This window comes from Littorina saxatilis, linkage group LG17, assembly GCF_037325665.1.
Source record: "Littorina saxatilis isolate snail1 linkage group LG17, US_GU_Lsax_2.0, whole genome shotgun sequence".
NCBI classification, from domain to species: Eukaryota; Metazoa; Mollusca; class Gastropoda; order Littorinimorpha; family Littorinidae; genus Littorina; species Littorina saxatilis.
Window position 1 is genome coordinate 24,799,059 of NC_090261.1, and position 21,013 is coordinate 24,820,071.

The 21,013-nt window shown below is 40.4% G+C and overlaps 3 protein-coding genes across 4 annotated transcripts in view; 1 reads left to right on the forward strand and 2 right to left on the reverse strand.

Annotated features, from left to right (window-relative positions):
- LOC138953745 (G patch domain-containing protein 2-like) lies at positions 1 to 11,804 on the reverse strand. 2 transcript variants are annotated; one of them, XM_070325634.1, is made up of 7 exons: positions 11,658 to 11,803; positions 9,459 to 10,268; positions 8,478 to 8,548; positions 7,474 to 7,691; positions 7,013 to 7,057; positions 5,314 to 5,485; positions 1 to 4,217 (listed from the first exon to the last, which is right to left on the reverse strand). In XM_070325634.1, the coding sequence occupies exons 2-7, from the start codon at positions 10,250 to 10,252 to the stop codon at positions 4,033 to 4,035; spliced, it is 1,485 nt and encodes a 494-aa protein (XP_070181735.1). In that variant the 5' UTR covers positions 10,253 to 10,268; positions 11,658 to 11,803; the 3' UTR covers positions 1 to 4,032. The 2 variants fall into 2 exon arrangements, with proteins under 2 accessions (XP_070181735.1, XP_070181736.1); XM_070325635.1 differs by lacking the exon at positions 7,013 to 7,057 and having other exon boundaries at positions 11,658 to 11,804.
- Positions 11,804 to 15,814, forward strand: LOC138953747 (sperm-associated microtubule inner protein 10-like). The gene is made up of 3 exons (XM_070325639.1): positions 11,804 to 11,932; positions 12,151 to 12,244; positions 13,909 to 15,814. The coding sequence occupies exons 1-3, from the start codon at positions 11,847 to 11,849 to the stop codon at positions 14,122 to 14,124; spliced, it is 396 nt and encodes a 131-aa protein (XP_070181740.1). The 5' UTR covers positions 11,804 to 11,846; the 3' UTR covers positions 14,125 to 15,814.
- LOC138953744 (proton-coupled folate transporter-like) overlaps positions 14,295 to 21,013 on the reverse strand; it is a 15,742-nt gene continuing 9,023 nt past the window's right edge. The window contains exons 3-5 of the mRNA XM_070325633.1: positions 20,768 to 20,851; positions 19,746 to 19,902; positions 14,295 to 19,163 (exon numbers count right to left, since the gene is read on the reverse strand). Coding sequence (XP_070181734.1) covers positions 19,088 to 19,163; positions 19,746 to 19,902; positions 20,768 to 20,851 — 317 coding nt within the window. The 3' untranslated portion in view covers positions 14,295 to 19,087. The remainder of the gene's footprint in view (positions 19,164 to 19,745; positions 19,903 to 20,767; positions 20,852 to 21,013) is intronic.

Consider the following 21,013-nt stretch of genomic DNA (forward strand, 5'->3'; position numbering starts at 1 on the left):
TTCCATCTAAACTTGGCCAAAAAATTATTGCAACAATTTTTGCACGCTAAGAAAAGCATTAAAACGCAATTCATTTTAGTTGAACTTTATATGCTCAAAAAGGTAATTATGTCAGCTCTACATATCATTTGTCCGATTGATGGTACTTTATATAGGCATCCCATGACAGCCTGTCAAACAAGGTCACCCCTAAAATCGACCTGACAAAAACCATAGCCCCGTATTTTAAAATCTGCAAAAAAATAGAATATGCACAAACCAAACACTTCTAACATCCAGTGGCAAGGTCATTCAATTTCCAGTTCAGAACATTTTGTTTTATGCACCTGACTTCTTTTGTCTTTATGTAGCCTTTTGTTAAGCAACACAAATTTTGGTCAGCCTATTAGTAATAACTTCTGAAATTTCCAAAGCAAATCATTGAGAACTTGAGCAGATATGGCTCTTTGGGTGGAGGACCCCCTCAAAAATGGCCGCAAAACGTGCCTTTTTTGGCCTCTGAAACGGTTGACACCTACCGCCTTTGACGAAAGGCTACATAAAGACTAAAGCAGTCAGGTGCATAAAACAAAATGTTCTGAACAGGAATTTGAACGGCCTTTCCAATGGGTGTTAGAAGTGTTTGGTTTGTACATATTCTGATTTTTTGCAGATTTTAAAATACGGGGCTATGGTTTTTGTCAGGTTGATTTTAGGGGTGACCTTGTTTGACAGGCTGTCACGAGATGCCTATATAAAGTACCATCAATCGGACAAATGATATGTAGAGCTGACATAATTACCTTTTCGGGCATATAAAGTTCAACAAAAGTAAATTGCGTTTTAATGCTTTTCTTAGCGTGCGAAAATTGTTGCAATCATTTTTTGGCCAACTTTATTTCAGAAACATTGCACATTCACAATACAGCAGGGCACAAGTCAAATTCAATTTATCAGAGTTAAATACGACGATGTTTAAAACAGTCTAAAAGTGGTAAAACAGATGTATTCCATTATGCAATAAAACAACAAATAAAACATGTCTTTTTGTGACCTCTGAGGGAAAAAATGTGTTGATGTACCCTAGTAACATGCACAATGTCACAGACTTTTAAAATAACACATGTATGTGCTAGGCTCCACTTGCAATTATGAAGATTACGATTTTGATGTGAAATCTCTAACATCATTACATGTACCTCATAAACACATACCTTTCATTGAATCAAAGAAACTGTTTTTGGCATCTTTCAGACATGTTTCTTTTCCAGAATAATCACTGCATAAGTGGTTTTTTTATCACTAACCCAATTCAACATCCAGAAATGAAAAAAATCATGACAACTTCAAAACTTTTGTCAGAACAATGTACCGTATTTTCGCGACTTTTTTCCTCGAGTTTGACCCCTGCGCCTTGTATAACGAAGCGCCTAATTGGTGTATGAAATACGAAAAAAAAAATGTGGGAAAAAACCACGGGGAACAAAACGTGACACCCCTCCATCTCAAATACCGGGTAGTCGTTTTTTAAATTCCGTGAGCATCAAAGAGACCGCCTGAGTACCAGTCAAACAACTTGTGATAATGCATGTTTCAGCTACTAGGTACTACCCTGGCCAAGTTTCCTCTCAAGACATCAAAGAGACCGCCCCATAGGTTAAACAGGTTAAACTCGGTTACTGACCCCGGTGCAGGAAGTGTTTCCTCTCTCAGATATGACAGGGGAACCACCTCTCATAGCTAAAACTGGGTCATTGACCCCTGGGAAGAAGGTCAGTGTCTATAAACAAGGCAACCAGCTATCACAATGCCGAATGGACCTGCCTTTGATCTCGCGGCACACACAGAGCACACATAATATTATTTCCACTCTGTATTCTTCCTTTGATGTGCGGCTTATTTTCATTCTTCGACCGTTTGTTACCGGTATACTTTTTCAATTTTGGAGCGCCCTATCGGCCCCCTGCGCCCAATGGATGACTGGATTACAATTTTTTTGAAAAGACGGGGGTGCGCCTTATGCGCTGTAGCGCCTTGTAACCCGGAAAATACGGTTATAATTTTTGCTTCGATGCAGTGAATTAATGCTTTTTTTACAGTCATTTTTTGCATAAATCTCTATCACACAAATTTAACTTACTTAAACATCTATGTTGAGAACCAAATCATAACAGTACGAGGAGCAGTAAACCTTAACAAACGTACAATCAAACATTGTATCTGAAACGGCAAGTTAAAAATAAAAACAGCAGTTGTGTGGGAGGAAGACAAACCCAATGTACAAACGATTGCACAGTTAATGGTTTGAGAACTATCACCTCCTTGTACATGTTGTAGAAACACAAACTACAGCCGGTAGAGGGGGGAAGAGAGTGATGGTGAAGAGATGACAAAAATAACAAATGTATGCAGTGTAAATCATTGCATTATGGATACCGTTACATATTATCAGCACATGAACATAACCATTTATGTTTCTTTACCACAACACAGAATCAGCACTTACAACATAACAGATGCAGGTTTATGGTTACAGTTTCACAGTACAATAACATCTATGATGAGAAAGGATGAAAAATGGATGTTAGACACAGTAAATGCACCTGTATGCTCTTGATTGGCAAGGCATGCAGACAAGCATGGAACAATACAAATTACTGTATTAGCAATAAAACGCCTTTACATTCATAATGCATTGACATATTCCTTCCGATGCATAAACCTTGAGTACTTGAATAAGGCCAAACAAAAATATATGTTGTTTTAGAGTAACATGACCCAAAAAATAGGGTCGGTAGGTCGGCTTTTTGAAAAAAAAAAATCTTTTATTTGTAATCTCGGTATGGTTCGCAAAATGTGCTGGAGGTTTTTTTAAAAAACTTTTTTTGACAAATGAAAAAAAAGTCTTAGGGTTGGCGGGAAGAAATAGGGTTGGTCGGGTTACCCTAAACCAACATATATTTTTGTTTGGCCTGAGGAGTATACCATTTACAAAAAACTCTAGTCACGAATCTTGAGTTATGTTCCCAAAGCTGACATGAGCGAATTGATGACAGATGCTTCCCTATAGAAGTTAAGATGGACCCAGTATGTGTTACACTCAGGGACTGCACGCTGCCCTACATACATTCACAGGAATACTCTCACAGAGTATTGTGTTTGTTCAGTATACTCAAAGACACAAATCTATGCCTTTTGAACAATAATACTCAACACAATTCTGGCAAAATTCTTTCGCTTAAAAAAACACATTGTCCCGAAACTCGGTGGTTTTTTTTCTTTCTCTCTCCTTGTTCAAAGGTTACCCATAACATATACAAACTGATAGTGACTCCATGAAAACATAGAACCTAATCTAGGAAACCATTCACAAATGCAGAACCACATAGACATTCAATTCTGTTCCACACTAACCCATCTCACGTCACTTGAGTAAGGGAAATAACTCATCAAAAAGACCACACTGAAAATAAAGCTGCATTCATTCAATTTGTTTTAAATAGAACTTAAAGGTGAACAAGACCAAGATGACAAAAACAGAAAAATACCCAGGAAAAAACAGATGTTATGTCTAGCTGCATGAAATAAAATCCCACTGAAACTGCCTGCTTCAATATTCATTGATGCTACCGTGATCAGCCATATCAAGAGCGTCTCTGTGACCTTTTTTTTTTTTAACAATTTCTTCAACGACAACCAACTCAAAACAGCAACAACAACAAATCAATCTTAACAATACATCAGTACGATCCTTTATCTCCATACTTGTACAACATCATCATGACAGTCTCAGACTAGTTCTCAGCCCTCAGTCTCTGGTCACTGCAGCATACTTTTTTGATCCCACGCATTGTTTCTGACCCCTGGTCGGTTGACCGTCCAATAGTTTTGACATGTAGGTCTTCTGACAGAACTATTTTTGTGTGGACAGCATATCTGGACCGTTACCTACTTTCAATCCATTTTTTGAGCCTGGAAACAACACTGCATGCAGTCTCACAGCCTTTTAGAGTTCTAGTGATTCACAAAACTCACACGTCCAACGACATCTTTTCAAGTGTCAGACTGCGTATCGTAGCCCAAGCCCTTGCGACCCCTCCGCCTGTAGGCCACTACAGGATCCTTGCGGCCATCTCCCTCTGCCCCCAGCCCTGAGCCTGGCGTCCAACCCATGCTCTGCAGCATCTGGTTCCCGATGTTGGTGTCGGGAATTGGCGAGGCATTCACACCAACAAAACCTGAGGAAGAAGAGTACATTCAAGTCAAAAAAACTTTATTTCAAATTGAAAATACACACAGTAGAGGAGGGGTATTTTTGTCAGAAAAGGTTATTACACATTGAAAAATACAAATCCAAAGGATCATTTTCCCTCAAATCTACCTTAAAATACAATACATTTTTCTTTCTTTCTTTCTTTATTTGGTGTTTAACGTTGTTTTCAACCGTTCACGGTTATATCGCGACGGGGAAAGGGGGGGGGGGGGGGGGGGGGGGGGATGGGATAGAGCCACTTGTTACTTGTTTCTTGTTCACAAAAGCACTAATAAAAAAATTGCTCCAGGGGCTTGCAACGTCGTACAAAATATGACCTTACTGGGAGAATGCAAGTTTCCAGTACAAAGGACTTAACATTTCTTACATACTGCTTGACTAAAATCTTTACAAACATTGACTATATTCTATACAAGAAACACTTAACAAGGGTAAAAGGAGAAACAGAATCCGTTAGTCGCCTCTTACGACATGCTGGGGAGCATCGGGTAAATTCTTCCCCCTAACCCGCGGGGGGTTTCTTTCTTTCTGAAGCAGCAATATTTTCATATCTTAGCATAACATGCCTCTAATGGTTTAACCGTGAGGGCGTTAAACAACATTTATCATCATCTTTGCATAGGCCATAGCTTCAGACCTACAGCGTTTGTGTTAATCTGATAGACGCAAGCCTAACCTGTACCTCAGAGCAGTACCCCACTGCCCTAAGAGACTGGTTATCCTCATTCCTCAAGGCTTTTGCTGCTGTCAAATTGGTACAGTGGTACCTGAGATGAGAGGACATCCTTGGTACCAGCCAAATGTGTCCCAAAGTTGCAGGTGTCCTTTCATGACAGGTATGTTTGGTGAAGGTACTAGACAGACGAACCACAAGCAGTGTCCTTTATTGGGAGGTGTCCTCTCATTGAAGGGTTCTAACTTCACAGGCACCACTGTACTACCATTACGCCATCAAGTCCATGCCCTAACGCACTTCTGTAATACTTTGCATGCAGTAATAAAATAACTGAAGCACTTTTAAGACCAAGCATCCTATTTTCCTAAAACTGTAAATCACAAACCTTCTTCAACAGGCGGTGGAGTCTGTCGCAGACGTTTGTAGTCCCCCGACTGGCTGTTACACCCACTGTTCCAGCTAGCTCCAGGGCTGAAGTGAGGACCCGCCGGGCCACCCTGCAGCGAGTTCCACCGCTCTCTTTCTTGTAGGAAACGCATCATTGTGTAGCGCGGCATCTGAACACAAAGGGAGAGCCAAAGAAAAATGCCTGTTTAAACCCACATTATAAAGTTGGATTGCACATTGCATTCAGACTCATGTCAGAATGAAGATATTCACTTGCTACTTGGTCGTTTTTCTTTCACGGACGCTTCAAAATGTTTGTTATGTTTTGAAAACAAAGTACAGCAGTCCCTCTCATGAACGGACACCCTTGGGCCATAGCAAAACTGTCCGTACATTGCAGGTGTCCGTTCACGGGAGGGGTGACCACACCACCCCCTCCCCCATACACTCACACAGAGACACACAAACAACAGGATTGAGTCTATGGTAATCACTTCTTGTGGCTACTAAACAATAACAACAAACTCCTAATACTTCTTTAAACGTTCTGTAAAAATGATTTGTATGAAAAGTGTTGAAAAGAAGAGATAAAATAAATCCTCAAGCCAGTGAACACACTCATCATGCACTGACATACGAAAGCAACCACACAAGCACAGCACATAGGAGCGTGTGCAGATGCTTTGCAAGAATAAGCTTGAAAACCAGTTTGAATAAATAGCAGCAGATAGAGCTGCATGTCATAATCATGTAATTTATTTTCTTCTTGTCTGGCTTTATTGACTGCATGCCGATCATGTGGCATGGCAGTGACTTTTCACTCTTCAGTGGGAAATACACTGTACATAACACAGCCTACCCCAAGCCGTGACAACTGATGCTCGGAAATTGTGTGGAAGAGTACACCTCTCTATTTCTCTCCAATGCTCTTCCTGCTGACAGCAGTGACACCGGACACCCCACAGAGTTTAGCCAGCTACCCCTCCACCCCCCCCCCCTCTCCCTCTCTCTCACTCCCTCTAGCCATGTACTGTTTGGGGCTGTGCCAAGAGAGGCCAGCTGCACTGTTCACTCAGACCAAAACCAGTTGACTGTCTGTTTGACAAAGCAAGACAACTGAAGGGCCCGGTTCACAGATTAGGCAACCGACTCACTGGTCAAGCCTGAGGAGAAACAAGAGTATCTTGTCAATGAAAGAGGTTACACACAGATCGACACACCATGCTGAGAACTGTGGCCGGTTTTTCATTCTCTTTCGCTCAGGACCTTCATCGACTGTGGTTTCTGTTGTTTACGTCCAACAGACAAGAATAAAGAGCACAGTGCAGTTTCATGTTGGAATCTTCGTAGGTACTCCACTCCTGACCAAAACTATTCCCCCTCCTGATGGGTACACGTGCACTCAAGTTATCAGTGGCTGTGATCTTTGTACCAAGAGCCGGACTGCTCTGTTATCGATTTTGTTGTGGTGAAAATTTGACGATGGTCTGTCCGTACATTGGAGGTATGACCTGCTGTTGGGACCGAAAATGAGTGTCCGCGTCCACGTTTTGCAGGTGTCCGTTTAAGGGGGGGCAAATATAGAAGGAAAACACTCCGTGCCGAGCAAATGTGTCCGTACATGTCAGGTGTCCGCTCACGCCGGGGGCCGTACATTGCAGGGACTGCTGTACAACAGAGCGAATTCATTTTCTTACCCGTCCTTTCATCTTTCTTCTGCCAATCCGTATTTCTCTTCCACTCTGCAAAAATGCAATGATGATCAACTCTTTAAAATTGTCATGAGTTGCACAGAAAGTTTAAAACACATGTTCAAATTAAGCTACTCAGTCAAAGCATTCGTTCACAGTAAAGAGAAATCATGATGCAACAGAAGTTTGCTATTATACAAAGTTACCAAAGAATTTAACTAGTAAGCTTCCCTCCTCAATTTAAACAACCATGTCCTGCCCCTCAACAATTTCCTGACTGAGTAGACACCCACACTCAAACCAATACATGTACTTTGAAACATGGACTAACATCTTACAAACACATTTGCGAATGGTTGATATTTCACTCAGTCTCAGACAAAAACAAACAAAAACTTGATGTCTGTGACATAATTCATCACCTGTACAAAATAAGAGTTCTAACAGAAAAGAAAAAAACCACCTACTTCTGCTCTGGCGATCATTTTGTCCACTCGTTGTCTGAAGTTTTTCTGTGAGGTCATGGACATGTTGGACAGAGCTCCAGACAGTAGTGTGTCAAACTCTTTCTGTGTGGCAGCCATACTTCCGTCAAACGCTGCATCTTTGTCCCACCAGCCGGCAATGTCTGGAACATCACACACTGGGTCTGGCTCGTGGAAGAAGTCACTCTGTTCATCATCAGCTGTTTGGACACAGATTTAGTCACTGTTATTGTTACATGTATTGCTATCTCATATAAAATTGCTACACAATAAATGTGTGTGTGTGTGTGTCAACACTAAATAACAAAGTGGGTATTCTATTGTTTTCTTTTATTCCTTTTTTTTCATAAAGTTTCTACCTGGGACCAATTGTATTCCTTCTTCCTTATTCAAGTTATATCTCAATTTCTTGCACAAGTTATTTCTGAATTATTTGTTTTGGCTGGCCGCGACAGAGCTTCTTAATTCCAAGATTAGTAATACATGTACATGTGTCTGGTTCACTTTGGTCAGAATGCACAGTCCTATTGAACTTACAGGGCCTTCAAATCATGTTTAAAGTTGACTAATTTTGGGTAAGTATTCCAAGAAAGTACAAAAACAAAATGTATAACATTGAATGAATGACTGTACAGAGTTCATAGGACGCAAAAACTGCATGTCTGTTATTGTCCGCATGTGTTCTGAGAAAACTTACACAATGTAAGGGAAGCAATTGGATTCAAAGCAGAACCCATGAACTGGGATCAAGAAATTCTAGCACATACAGAGCTCCAAGTCATTTAGAATAGAATTTCCCCTTTCAGCACACGATGAATTGTACACCACCCGTACGGTAGAAAACTGGCACACAAGGAAACAAAGGTGTTTATGTGCAACAGTGCCACATCCACAATGACATAAAAGCACATGTTCTTTATTAGAATCAACCCCCCCCCCCCCACACACACACACATATTCACAACAGAAATTGAGATTACGCAAACCTTCTCTGCCTTCCTCTTTGTTGTTGTAGACATCGCTGTCAAATTCGCTGCTGCTCAAAGAACTGCTTTCTCTGAAATGAGAAGAATTCATGGATGAATTTAAATACATCACTGACTACTCCAATTCCAAAGCACACCCTACCTTTTTCCCCCAGATCATATATTTCATCTTTTCAATGAAAATCAGTACCATGATACTCAGCACACTCAAGTTGACAATTCCGGTTCAGCTTGATGATAAGTAACTTCTTACTAGTCTTACAAGTACATATAGTAACTTTTTTTCACTACTATCACTACTGTTCGCTTTAAAACCGTGAACATAATTCAATGTAGTCTAAAATGACTGACCAGACCAATGAAACTGAAAACATCTAAATACGAAATAAGAAAGTGTCAGTGCTGCTGCTGAACTGAGTGGCTACTGTTTCTTTAAGATCAACTTACAAGCATAAGAAATGTTGTAACTTGAGAAAAGGAATGTGAAGTATATCCGTTTTTATCACTGTATGGGAGAGAAAAGGAGGAAAGAAAAGAGAAGGGAGAGGGGAAAAGTGAAAAGGGTGGGCCACTAAAGAAAAGTGAAAAGGGTGGGCCACTAAAGAAAAGTGAAAAGGGTGGGCCACTAAAGAAAAGTGAAAAGGGTGGGCTACTAAAGAAAAGTGAAAAGGGTGGGCCACTAAAGAAAAGTGAAAAGGGTGGGCTACTAAAGAAAAGTGAAAAGGGTGGGCCACTAAAGAAAAGTGAAAAGGGTGGGCCACTAAAGAAAAGTGAAAAGGGTGGGCTACTAAAGAAAAGTGAAAAGGGTGGGCCACTAAAGAAAAGTGAAAAGGGTGGGCCACTAAAGAAAAGTGAAAAGGGTGGGCCACTAAAGAAAAGTGAAAAGGGTGGGCCACTAAAGAAAAGTGAAAAGGGTGGGCCACTAAAGAAAAGTGAAAAGGGTGGGCCACTAAGGAAAAGTGAAAAGGGTGGGCCACTAACTGCAATATGCTGGCCACATCCATGCTGTCCAGCTCCACACTGTCCTTGTCATCGTCCAGCCTGTGGTCCTTGCTGGTTCCTTCTGTCCGACTTTTGCTGCTACGCTTCCTCTTCCCAGTGGCCGCATTTTGAAAACCTGCACTGGTGCTTGCAGTTGCAGACAGAGGGTCTGAATGGGTGGATGAAGGAATGGGCTTTGCCTTTGGTTGTGTGAGTGTCAAGCCGCTGGTGGAGGGAACGCAGGAGTGGGGTACGCAGCTTTGTATGGAGCAGGTATCACCCGCAGCATCTGGTCTTGTTATGCTCTGAAGAGCGTCCACTGCCATGTGCTTGTATCGTCGCCTCCTTCGCTGGGGCCTCATGGGGGAGAGGTTCTCTGTGAAGGAGTCCGACTCTACAGGTGGAACAGGTTCGGAAAGTGAAACGGCCACTGCTAGCCTCTGCTTGGAGTATGCCCGTGAGAGGTCATCCGAGTCGCTGTGAGCCACAACACTGTTGTCTATGTAATCTCTGATGGCCTCGTCAACACTGCTCTCCGACGCCTCGCTGATGGTGCCACGCTTCCAGTACAAGTTTCCAGCGGATCTGCGGGCTCCGCGTCTGCGTTTGTGATATCGACGTGCCACAGCTCCTGAAGAGAGAGAGTTTTCCTGGCAGCCGCCCACCCGGCTGCCACCTTTGGAAGTCTCTTCCAGGGCGTTGCTGAGGTCCTGTACCAACTCATCCATCTTGTTGATATGGCGGTTGGAAAATACACGCAGATTTTGAAAGTCGTGGACAATTTTATTCTCCATCTGGCTCTGTGAAGAACTGAAACAGTCCACGATAAAAGAGACATTTTTAGTTTAAATTTAAAAAATGTGCACACAGTAGAACCAGAACATGGCACAGATTAAACTTAATTAGAAGCAGGTTTTTTTTGTTAGTGAAAATAAATCAAATATGTTCATAGACCTGAACCTCTTGTCAATAAGTTATTTAAAACAAACGTACAGCTTTAAAATCAAAACTATTCTGTCAAATTATTCGAATCAGCCATAAAATCTCTCTGATTTGATCAAAGGTAATGTCAGTTTTGTCACAGCTTTCCATCATGCAGAAAAACATGTATTATTTATGAACTTCAGCATGTCCTAATCCTATCAGTGTTCCTTTCGCTACAAATCTCATTAAACCTTCAATCGCTTCCTTCAGCCAACTTTCAACAAAATAAATGACACAAATTATAACATTTCACCAAATTCCTTTCAACCAACCTATTTCAGTGGATGAGGTGAAAATGTTATGAATTTCACAAACTTAACAGAATAATTCTAATAGTAATACGCTTACTTCAAATTGCCTCAATAAAGTATAAATGTCGAGTAAAATAAAGATAAGAGTTAAGACATTTTGCAACTCATCTGCCAATACATGCCTCAGTAGTGCAAGTGTAACTGCATGGTATTGATTAACTTTAATCATTAACTATATGCCCCAAATCTAATTTAAACGAATTTTAGGAAAGTTGGCTAATAATTTAGCCGATTTGCTATTTCTTGACAAAACCCCTGGTAGTGTGGTACGTCTGACAATCTCAATTCTCATCACACCTTTTTATTCTCTAGTCCGTAAGAACGAATAGCTTGTCAGTTTGTTGCAATTATCACATTTACAGTCACAGATCAAAGAATGAGGGAAAATAAGATAGAGGTTCCATTGCCATAATATAATGGTTCCAGGAAGTAACTTATTACTCATGGGTGATGTATTTTATTACTATTAGTCCATCTTTATAATTAAAATACTGTTGCTGTGTACTATCAGCTGAGTTTGTGCTAATAGAAACAGCGGTTTCGTTGATGATTTAAGAATCAGAACATAAACTCGTGATGAACAAAACTGCTCTCCACCAAACGGCAACTATTTTTCCAGGCAACTTTGCATTTGCAACAGTCAGTGGTACATTTCAAAACTGTTGATACATCACCAGATTCACAGCTCAACTTTCAACAAAGACCTCATGTCTTGACAGACATATTCTAGCCCAGTACCACTACCAGGCCCTTGGAACGGGTGCTAATTATCAGTCATACGCAAGTCCTCCAAAAAATACTGCCTAGCTCAAATCTTGAGCTGAAGCCATCTTTCCCGAGAGCCACAGTGCGATTAAATCGTACAATCACAGCATAATAATACTTGAAACGAATCTGATCGTACTGTATGCATTGCAATGAAAGATGAAGATGAAGATGTGGGTTGATTAGAGGCAAGACAAAAACCCGTGTCCAACAGTTTTCAGCAGCCTGTGGCTGTCGACGAGCCCACACGTGAAGCCATGTTGATTATTTATTTCTCGACGTTTCTCGTTGCTCTCTCGTGAGACCTCAGAGACGAAACGAAGACAAGATGGAGCCTACGAAACTCAAGCCGAAGCGAGGAGACCCAAGCACCTTGAACTTCGGGAGGAATTTGTTTACACACGGTTCAGTGAGGTAATGGACTAAAGATTGCGCTGTTAGAATGTATCTGCAGTATGTGTTAGAGTGTCTGACACCGTTTGTAGACGAAAGAAGCAGTTTCTGATGTGTTGCTATGGGGTCACGATAGACGCCATGCCCATGGGCCTAGTAACCCACAGGTTTTTTGTGAACTTTTGTTTGAAAACCGAAGAGTGTATTTACTGAAATGTCTTCATGATAAATCATTACAGGGTTCCGGCAGAATCACGTCTGCACCCAATCATCCCACAGCTGTATGTGCCTGAATGGAAAACGGACATGCAAAACAGGGAACTGATCACAAAGGTAATACCAAATAAGTGATACATCTTTTTCGTCAATGAATCAAATGCTAAATAACACAGATGATTGCTTGATCCATATAAAATGAGAATATATGGTGCAGTGCATGTCTACTTATTGGGCCTATCCAGTCCCGTGAGAAGCGTCAATCAATTAGTTAAAGCTACTTCCAGGCTAACCAGTCCACCGATTCTTAAAGGCTAGAATTGACGAGTGATGTCAGTGGGGCAAGGAAGTACTGTTTCTTGGGCAATTCTCGTCGCAAGGGACACTAGGATTCTCGCCGCGAACACTAGCTAGGTAGCTTTGGGCTTGCTCGCTTGGCTAGAAAATCTCGCCTCCTAGCTCCGTGAGCGGCTAGCCGCAAGAATATCTTGCCTGAAAGAAGAACGCATAGCTGGTCACCTATAGCTACCCTGCAGCATGAGTATTGATTTTAATGTCCGACAAATGGCCTGGCATACAAAGATGCATGGTAATTCATGATTTACATTCTTTTGTATGGTTTGATACATATGTAATTGAGTGATAGATCCAGTGTTGCAGCATAAAAGACCTAGCTAAGGACACTAATGACACTTCAAACAAATGATGGAAATGAGTTTCTTTAATCAAATTGACACAAGATGTATCAGGCCGACTTCACATGAGAGGCTGAGAGTAGATAAGTGTTGAGTGGATAGATTTATTTTGTTAATTTATATGTTTGACAGAAGGTAGTACACCATCCTTGTTTCAGCATATGACCAGTAATGGCCTTCAGCATGCCGTGCTAGATTTGTTTTCTTCTGCGGCTGATCAGACTTGTTCTTTTAATCCTCCATAGTAATATATGAATTTAGAATCAGTTTTGCTCTTTTGTTTCACACACACACACGCACACACACACACACACACACACACACACACACACATACACACACACACAGCAGTGTCTATAGCTGTTACAATTATATAATCCTGTTAAGCTAATGACAAGAAAGATGTCTTTGCAATGCTCACTTAATTTTCCCCTCTTGATCCCCTACCCCATCCATTTTTAAGTCACTTGAGAAAAAGTGACTCTATGTAATCGGTCAGTGTTAGTCTGTCCGGCCGGCCATCCGGCCGGCCGTCCGTAGACACCACCTTAACGTTGGACTTTTCTCGGAAACTATCAAAGCGATCGGGCTCATATTTTGTTTAGTCGTGACCTCCAATGACCTCTACACTTTAACGATGGTTTCGTTGACCTTTGACCTTTTTCAAGGTCACAGGTCAGCGTCAAAGGAAAAATTAGACATTTTATATCTTTGACAAAGTTCATCGGATGTGATTGAAACTTTGTAGGATTATTCTTTACATCAAAGTATTTACATCTGTAGCCTTTTACGAACGTTATCAGAAAAACAAGGGAGATAACTAGTCTTTTCTGTTCGGCAACACACAACTTAACGTTGGGCTTTTCTCGGAAACTATAAAAGTGACCGGGCTCAAATTTTATGTGAACGTGACTCATTGTGTTGTGAATAGCAATTTCTTCCTGTCCATCTGATGCCTCATATAATATTCAGAACTGCGAAAGTGACTCGATCGAGCGTTTGCTCTTCTTGTTGGTTAATGCTATAGTGTACTTTACATTCAGTATTTAGCTCACACTTCTTATCTCTCATTTCTTCCTCTCTTAGAATGCAGCACTAGGGGGTGTTCCCAACTTTGAGCACGATGAAAACCTCTTCCTGGAGAAGAGAGAACAGATGTTCTACAACGTGGAGGACAGGAACCGTGTGGACAGGAAGTACACAATCCCCCCGCGGGCCAAGCTTTTGCGGCCCGACTTCCACAGTGAGATGTCCAGATACCAGAGCGAGCTCATGTTCCGAAGGGATGCAGATAGCATTTAGACTTGGCCACATTAGTCCTGTCATACTCAGTTTGAGCAGGCTTTGAGAGGGAAGGGCTGCATGAAGACCATGAATGCATTATTCAACAGACACTCATATCAACAACAAAAAAGAATTTTGGACACACACACACACACACACACACACACACACACACACACACACAGGAAAATGTTTAAACTTTTTACTGCAGTGTTTTATGCAAAACTTGATCTGTGATAATTATACTAAGCCCTCGATCAAAGCCACAGTGTGTAAATGGTGGAATAAAAAATCTCTTGCTGGAAGGGAAAGAATGACAACACAAAGGTCTTCAGCTTGAATTTCAAAAAGACATACAGTCCACATATCAAAAAGCACAAATTATTTTTTAAATTATTTTCTATAGCTCTTTTCACAAGAACAATTTTGTTTAAATTAAGTAGATGTGCAACGCCAAGGCACTGCATACCCCAGCGAAAGACAAACCTCTCTCTTACTCTCTCTCTCTCTGAAACACACACGAACACACACACACACACTTACGCACACACACACATACAAACACCCACCCACTCTCTCTATCTTTCTCTCTCTCTTAAATACAAACAGACACACACACACACACACACTGTAGCCTACATACGCACAAACAAATACGCACATAGACAGTCGGACACACACACCTTTACAAACAAACACATATACACACTCATACAAACACAAACATACACACAAACTCATGCACACACACATTCACACACACACACACACTCTCTCTCTCAAACACACACACACACACCCACACACACACACACTCACTAACACGCACTCACTCACTCTCACAAAAAACTTCATACACACAAAACACACACCCATACGCACATATGGACAGACGGACATACATACCTTTACAAACAAACACACATACACGCACACACATACACTTATACCCACACACACATTTACACACACACGAGTACAGACTCATGCACGCGTGCGCACACACACACACACACACACACACACACACACACACACACACCACACACATACGAGTACAGACTCAAGCACGCGTGCGCACACACACACACACAAACAGTAACACTAACACATGTGCACAAAATGAACACAAACACACACACTGCGCGAGAGAGAAAGACTTCAGTGAGGCATGACGTCATGATGCATTAATTGACGTCAAAGACTTTCGACCGTGACGTATTCTTCTTACGCGAGCTTTATCCATAGACTTGGAAACTACGGAATTTCTACCCGTCCAAAACGGCCTTGGGTGGCGTTTGCTGAAAAAATGGGGGCGACTATTGCACCCACCGTATTTTTGTTAGTATGGTCCCAATTTTTGGTGAACTTCCATCTCCACCTGTAGCACGTAGCCGGGCACAAAGAATCCTTCTTTATCATGTATTATTCGGTATGCACATTTCTCAAGTCGATTACAGTATAGCGTTCACGGGATACCTCCAGCTTCGCTGGGATTAAAAGAATATGAAGACACATACAACAAATTTCCATACAACTCCTCACAGTTGTTTTAAATCAGTATTATTTTCTCTGTAAATATGTTGCTCTTGTTTTCTTTTGTTGTTTTGTGTGAATGTATACGCTTGTTTCCTTCAATTCTTTTTTCTTGTTTTTTGTCAAAAAAGCTCCCCAGTGCTGAATAAAGAACATATTGCAAGAAGGACAAGACAGTTTTTGTTAAATTAATGTTAATGGTTTTGTGTGTGTATGAGTAAAAAGTCTTGTCTTCTGTGAAATTGCTTACATACCAAAATCATTGGACTGTTGATGCCTAAAAACGGTCACTGCATGATGATTGTTGAAGTTTGTATTTTGACAAGAGAACTTTATCAAGCATGTAAATCAAGTTCACAAACTGGGTTTCACTCTTGGTTGTTTTAGATTCACCTTGGTGGCTTTTGTTCATCTCACTGTCTTTGATGTTTTTCCAATTTCAAAAATAGTAGGTTTGAATACATGCAGTGTCTGCAACGTGAGTAAAATGTTTAAGACTTCTGAGAGAACAAGAAAAACAAGAAGAAGAAAAAGAGAGTCGGTCATTTAAAATGCACATAAACACAAAACGTCTTGTTCAAACATGTGAATCTCTCAAGGAATAATATTATGCAAAAACTATGACAGAATCAGACAGAGGTGTATACTTACATCAAGCAACATAAAGGTTCCCTCTGTAAAAGTATTTGCATATGAACAGTGAGCAATTTAAATGGTACAAATATCAAGAAAACACCCAAGACAACATATATTCACACATTCACTTAAAAATCATCACAACTGACAAAATATGAGCTGGCGTCTTCTGAGATACACCGATTATTTCTGCTTAATGCCCACCATGTTAAATCACACCAGAACAATGCATTTTTAGAATGAAGGCATAAGAAATGTCAAATGAACATTGAATCTTTCATTTGCAGAAAACAGCAGAACATGAGTACATGTACTTTTACTTCAACATGTATCACAAATACAGGCTAGTTTGTAATTAAGCATGCACACACACCTGCTTATGCACTAACAACACACACACACACACACACCACCTCACACATACACACACTGAACAACTGATGGAAGTTAACAAAAATCATCAATAAATAAAAACTGTACATCAAAATAAATAGTGCCTGGATTATCACAACAGCAACTCATTAGAACACAGTGCCTTCAATTCAGAACACATAGCATTGGTGCAAAAAAAGAAGAGGTCAAGCTCAGCTGTACACTAATACATTGTATGTACATGTACTACCAGTGCATGAGCAGAACAGTTCAGTGCAGGAAGACTTGCAAAACACAGAGTAAAAGAGCAAAAATGAATGAGAAGTTAAAAAAGAGAGACTATAAATGCATGAACACTACAAGGACTGAAAATTTAAAATAAAAAAAAAATAGAGAGGGAAGAGGAATCTGTCTGGTGTGACAGGTCTTGTCAAACTCTGCATATATAAAGTTCGTTCAACATAGCTGCAAAAAAGTAAAATCATATCATAATAATAATTTGAAAACAGATCAGGTAGAAAGTCATAAAAAAAAAGAAACACTACAGTGGTAATATTTTTGTGGTATACAAAGAAAACCCGATGTGGAAGAAAAACAATCACATCTATCAGGGTGGCCGAGTGGTAACGCGCTTGCGCTCGGAAGCGAGAGGTTGCGTGTTCGACCCTAGGTCAGGCCGCAATTTTCTCCCCCCTTTCCTAACCTAGGTGGTGGGTTCAAGTGCTAGTCTTTCGGATGAGACGAAAAACCGAGGTCCCTTCGTGTACACTACATTGGGGTGTGCACGTTAAAGATCCCACGATTGACAAAAGGGTCTTTCCTGGCAAAATTGTATAGGCATTGATAAAAATGTCCACCAAATACCCGTTTGACTTGGAATAATAGGCCGTGAAAGGTGAATGTTCACCTAATAGGCTTGAAGTTTGCGGGTCGATGTGAATGCGTTATATATTGTGTGTAAAAAAATGTCTGTTTGTCTGTCTGTCTGTAAAAAATTCCATTTCAAACGGCAGAAATTAATATGTAAAGCGCGGAGAGCACAGTTGTGGTTCGCGCTATATAAGCTTTCCATAATAAAAATAAAAAATAAATAAAATCAGCCACAACTGGACAGTCAGTATCATTCAGAGAAAGGCAACCAGATATTTACCCTTTTGTATACTTGCAGTTAAATATACATGCAGACTGTTCAGCATTTTTCAGCCATGTAAATGTAGGAGGCACGCTGGAGGCAGTATAACCACTGTGAACACGTTTAAGATCTATTATTCTACTAGCAGATCTGTGAGAGAGAAAATGCAAAATAAAAAACAATTCATGTTTATTCCTTAGTTATTGCTATTTCTCAATAACGCAGTAGGAGTCTAATTAGATAAAACATGGGTGAATTTCATAGAGGCAATTTTGCCTGTGATAAAAGCATTTTACAAATCTGTTTAAAATTGTAAATTAGCAAAATTATTGTTAGCGAGATGTGTAATAAACATGGTACATTTCAGATCAATGGAATAAAAAATAAAATCATTTCTTTTGCTTGCAAATATCAATCACTGGAATGAAAGGAAGTTTATAGACATAGAACACTTTATTACATACATATCTCAAATGAGTTTTGCTTGCAATAATCAACAAATCCAAAAGGAAAGCAAATAGTCACAAGAGGGACATTCTTAAAAAACAAAGCAGCTCTTAAAACCCAAGTTTTATAAACCAGAACAGAGTGGTTAAATGGCACAGAGCAGTAAAATATATTAAAGAACTGGTCTGATAAAAAATGTAAACGGAAAATACATTATATACAGCAGATCGTTCACATTTGTGACAAAAGGCAACAGAAAGTTAAAACAATCAACAGTTTCTTGGTAACCTTTGAGAATCTATCTAACCAAATTCAGCAAGGATAAAACATTTTGTTCAGCAGATTTTGGTTCTTTCCAGTAAAAATGCAGAAAGATAACAAAACGAAGGAAAGAAAAAAGCAGACTAAATCCAATCTCTCTGGCAGATTGGCTAAGATCATCTGCAAACATGACACAAGGAAAGTCAGCTGTACAGGGTCTCACCCCCCAACACCCTATACCCCTTACACATACTGCTCATAATTGCAGTACCATTTTCTTTTCTGATTTTGACACAGCAAGGATGTCTAAAAAGCAAAAAGGCATTTCAAAGAAAATCGTTTGCCAAAACAAATATATTGCACTATCATCAAGTAATTTGATTCTTGCAATGATTGTGTTTTAGATTCTGTGAATACAAAGAAATCATCAGTCTTAAATGATGTTAAAAAAGAACAAATTCTTAACATTATCTACGACTTGAAACATTTTTGCAGACATATATGCATTTACAGGTGTGCACATGCATGCTTGCAACTCATGCACAAACATGCATAAATGCAAGGATCACAGCAGAGTTATCAAGGACGGGTCAGCAGTCAGTTGATCAATTGTTCTTCTATCGTTTGAGGCTGCCCCAGGTTAGGGTTCAGCTTCACTCGGATGATAAGAGCGCTGTGGAAAACAAATCATAATGAAATGAAAGAAAAACCAAGAAATTGAAAGAATTAAGTAATACAGTGTAACAGCGCTGTGGAAAACAAATCATAATAAAATGAAAGAAAAACCAAGAAAACAAAAGAATAAAGCATAAAAAAAAAGTTGTGCACGTATGACCGAATGTGTGAAAGTAAGGTCTTTATGTGCATGGGTCTTAAAGGTACAATACATAATTGTAGTTTAGTTCTAATGTCTAGTGCCTGTTACTGACATCTCTGTTAATGAGAGTGCAGACTGGTGAGAGCATGTACACTTATGCATTGAAAAGCCAATGTGTGTATACGTATATTATTCATTACTGTGAGTGTGAATATCCAATTGTGTGTGTGTGTGTGTGTGTGTGTGTGTGTGTGTGTGTGTGTGTGTGTGTGTGTGTGTGTGTGCATAAGAGTGTGTGCATAAGAGTGTGTGCATGACTGTGTGTACGTGTATGTGTGCACATACTCACACACTTGCCAAAGCACATTTATGATTACGTATTTTATGGTGTAAGCTCAACATGATCCACCACATGCGAACTATGAATCCATCACTCACCTGAGCAGAAAGACGTTGATGGAGATTAAACCGGTCAGCACAAGGTAGGGCAGACCCAGGAAGAAGGTGAGTCCCACGTTGTAAATGTTGGACATGATGATGCCAGACACCGCCGACACAATCATCTGAAGGACTCCAATGCCAGCAAACAGGGCACCTGAAACACAGAACTCACTGACAAACACAAGTCAATACCTTGTATGCAAAGAAACATTACCTATAATTTTGCCTTCCATTGTTCTGGTGGTTTGTTGCATGTGCTTGTTTCATGCAAAGTAATTAATGTGTTATGTAATTAAAATGGCATATTTTCAATGCATACAACATTTAGGGGGCTTCAAATTATCTTCTACTTCAAAGTTCCTCTTCAATGAATAGAAGTAAGAAACTGTGTATTCTAACATGAAGAAAAAAATCATTTAGTTTGTCTTACTAACTTAAATCAAGAGAAAAACAAACAAATACATGTCCTCATCAATTATAACCCTGGCACATGTTTCTGTATCACCTTGTTTTCTGGTGTTTAAAAATTAAAATAAAACAAATAAACAAAAAAAAACTACATGGTCAAGTCTCTTTCCCAAAACAGAACTGTTTTCCCTGACCCCATTGCACCTCTACCCCTTTAAAAAAGACAAGTCTCATGTGTAATTTTTTGTTTGTTTGTTTGCTTAACGCCCAGTCCACCACGAAGGGTGATATCAGGGCGGTGCTGCTTTGACATTAAACGTGCGCCACACACAAGACAGAAGTCGCAGCACAGGCTTCATGTCTCACCCAGTCACATTATTCTGACACCGGACCAACCAGTCCTAGCATTAACCCCATAATGCCAGACGCCAGGCGGAGCAGCCACCAGATTGCCAATTTTAAAGTCTTAGGTATGACCCGGCCGGGGTTCGAACCCACGACCTCCCGCTCACTGGGCGGACGCCTTACCACTAGGCCACCATGTTGCGGTCTCATGTGTAATACAGTGATGACTTGAAGATGTCATTGTGAAAGCACAGACCAAGTCTCACCCTGTTCTTTGTGGGAAACCAGCCTGGACATCATGGTTCTGCACATTGGGGACACCAGCTCTCCCAGCACACTGGTTCCTGCACCTGTCACAGTCACAAGTCGCATAGAATCAATACAGCTCTCCCAGCACACTGGTTCCTGCACCTGTCACAGTCATAAGTCGCATAGAATCAATACAGCTCTCCCAGCACACTGGTTCCTGCACCTGTCACAGTCATAAGTCGCATAGAATCAATACAGCTCTC

Bases quoted from the DNA above. Each gene is read 5' to 3' on its own strand.
- LOC138953747 (XM_070325639.1), top strand. From the start codon at position 11,847: ATGGAGCCTACGAAACTCAAGCCGAAGCGAGGAGACCCAAGCACCTTG. The intron at 11,933-12,150 runs GTAATGGACTAA...AAATCATTACAG, and splicing joins TTTACACACGGTTCAGTGAG to GGTTCCGGCAGAATCACGTC. The intron at 12,245-13,908 runs GTAATACCAAAT...TTCCTCTCTTAG, and splicing joins ACAGGGAACTGATCACAAAG to AATGCAGCACTAGGGGGTGT.
- LOC138953745 (XM_070325634.1), bottom strand. From the start codon at position 10,252: ATGGAGAATAAAATTGTCCACGACTTTCAAAATCTGCGTGTATTTTCC. The intron at 7,058-7,473 runs GTAGGTGGTTTT...GCATTTTTGCAG, and splicing joins AAATGATCGCCAGAGCAGAA to AGTGGAAGAGAAATACGGAT. The intron at 4,218-5,313 runs GTTTGTGATTTA...CTTCTTCCTCAG, and splicing joins TCCACCGCCTGTTGAAGAAG to GTTTTGTTGGTGTGAATGCC.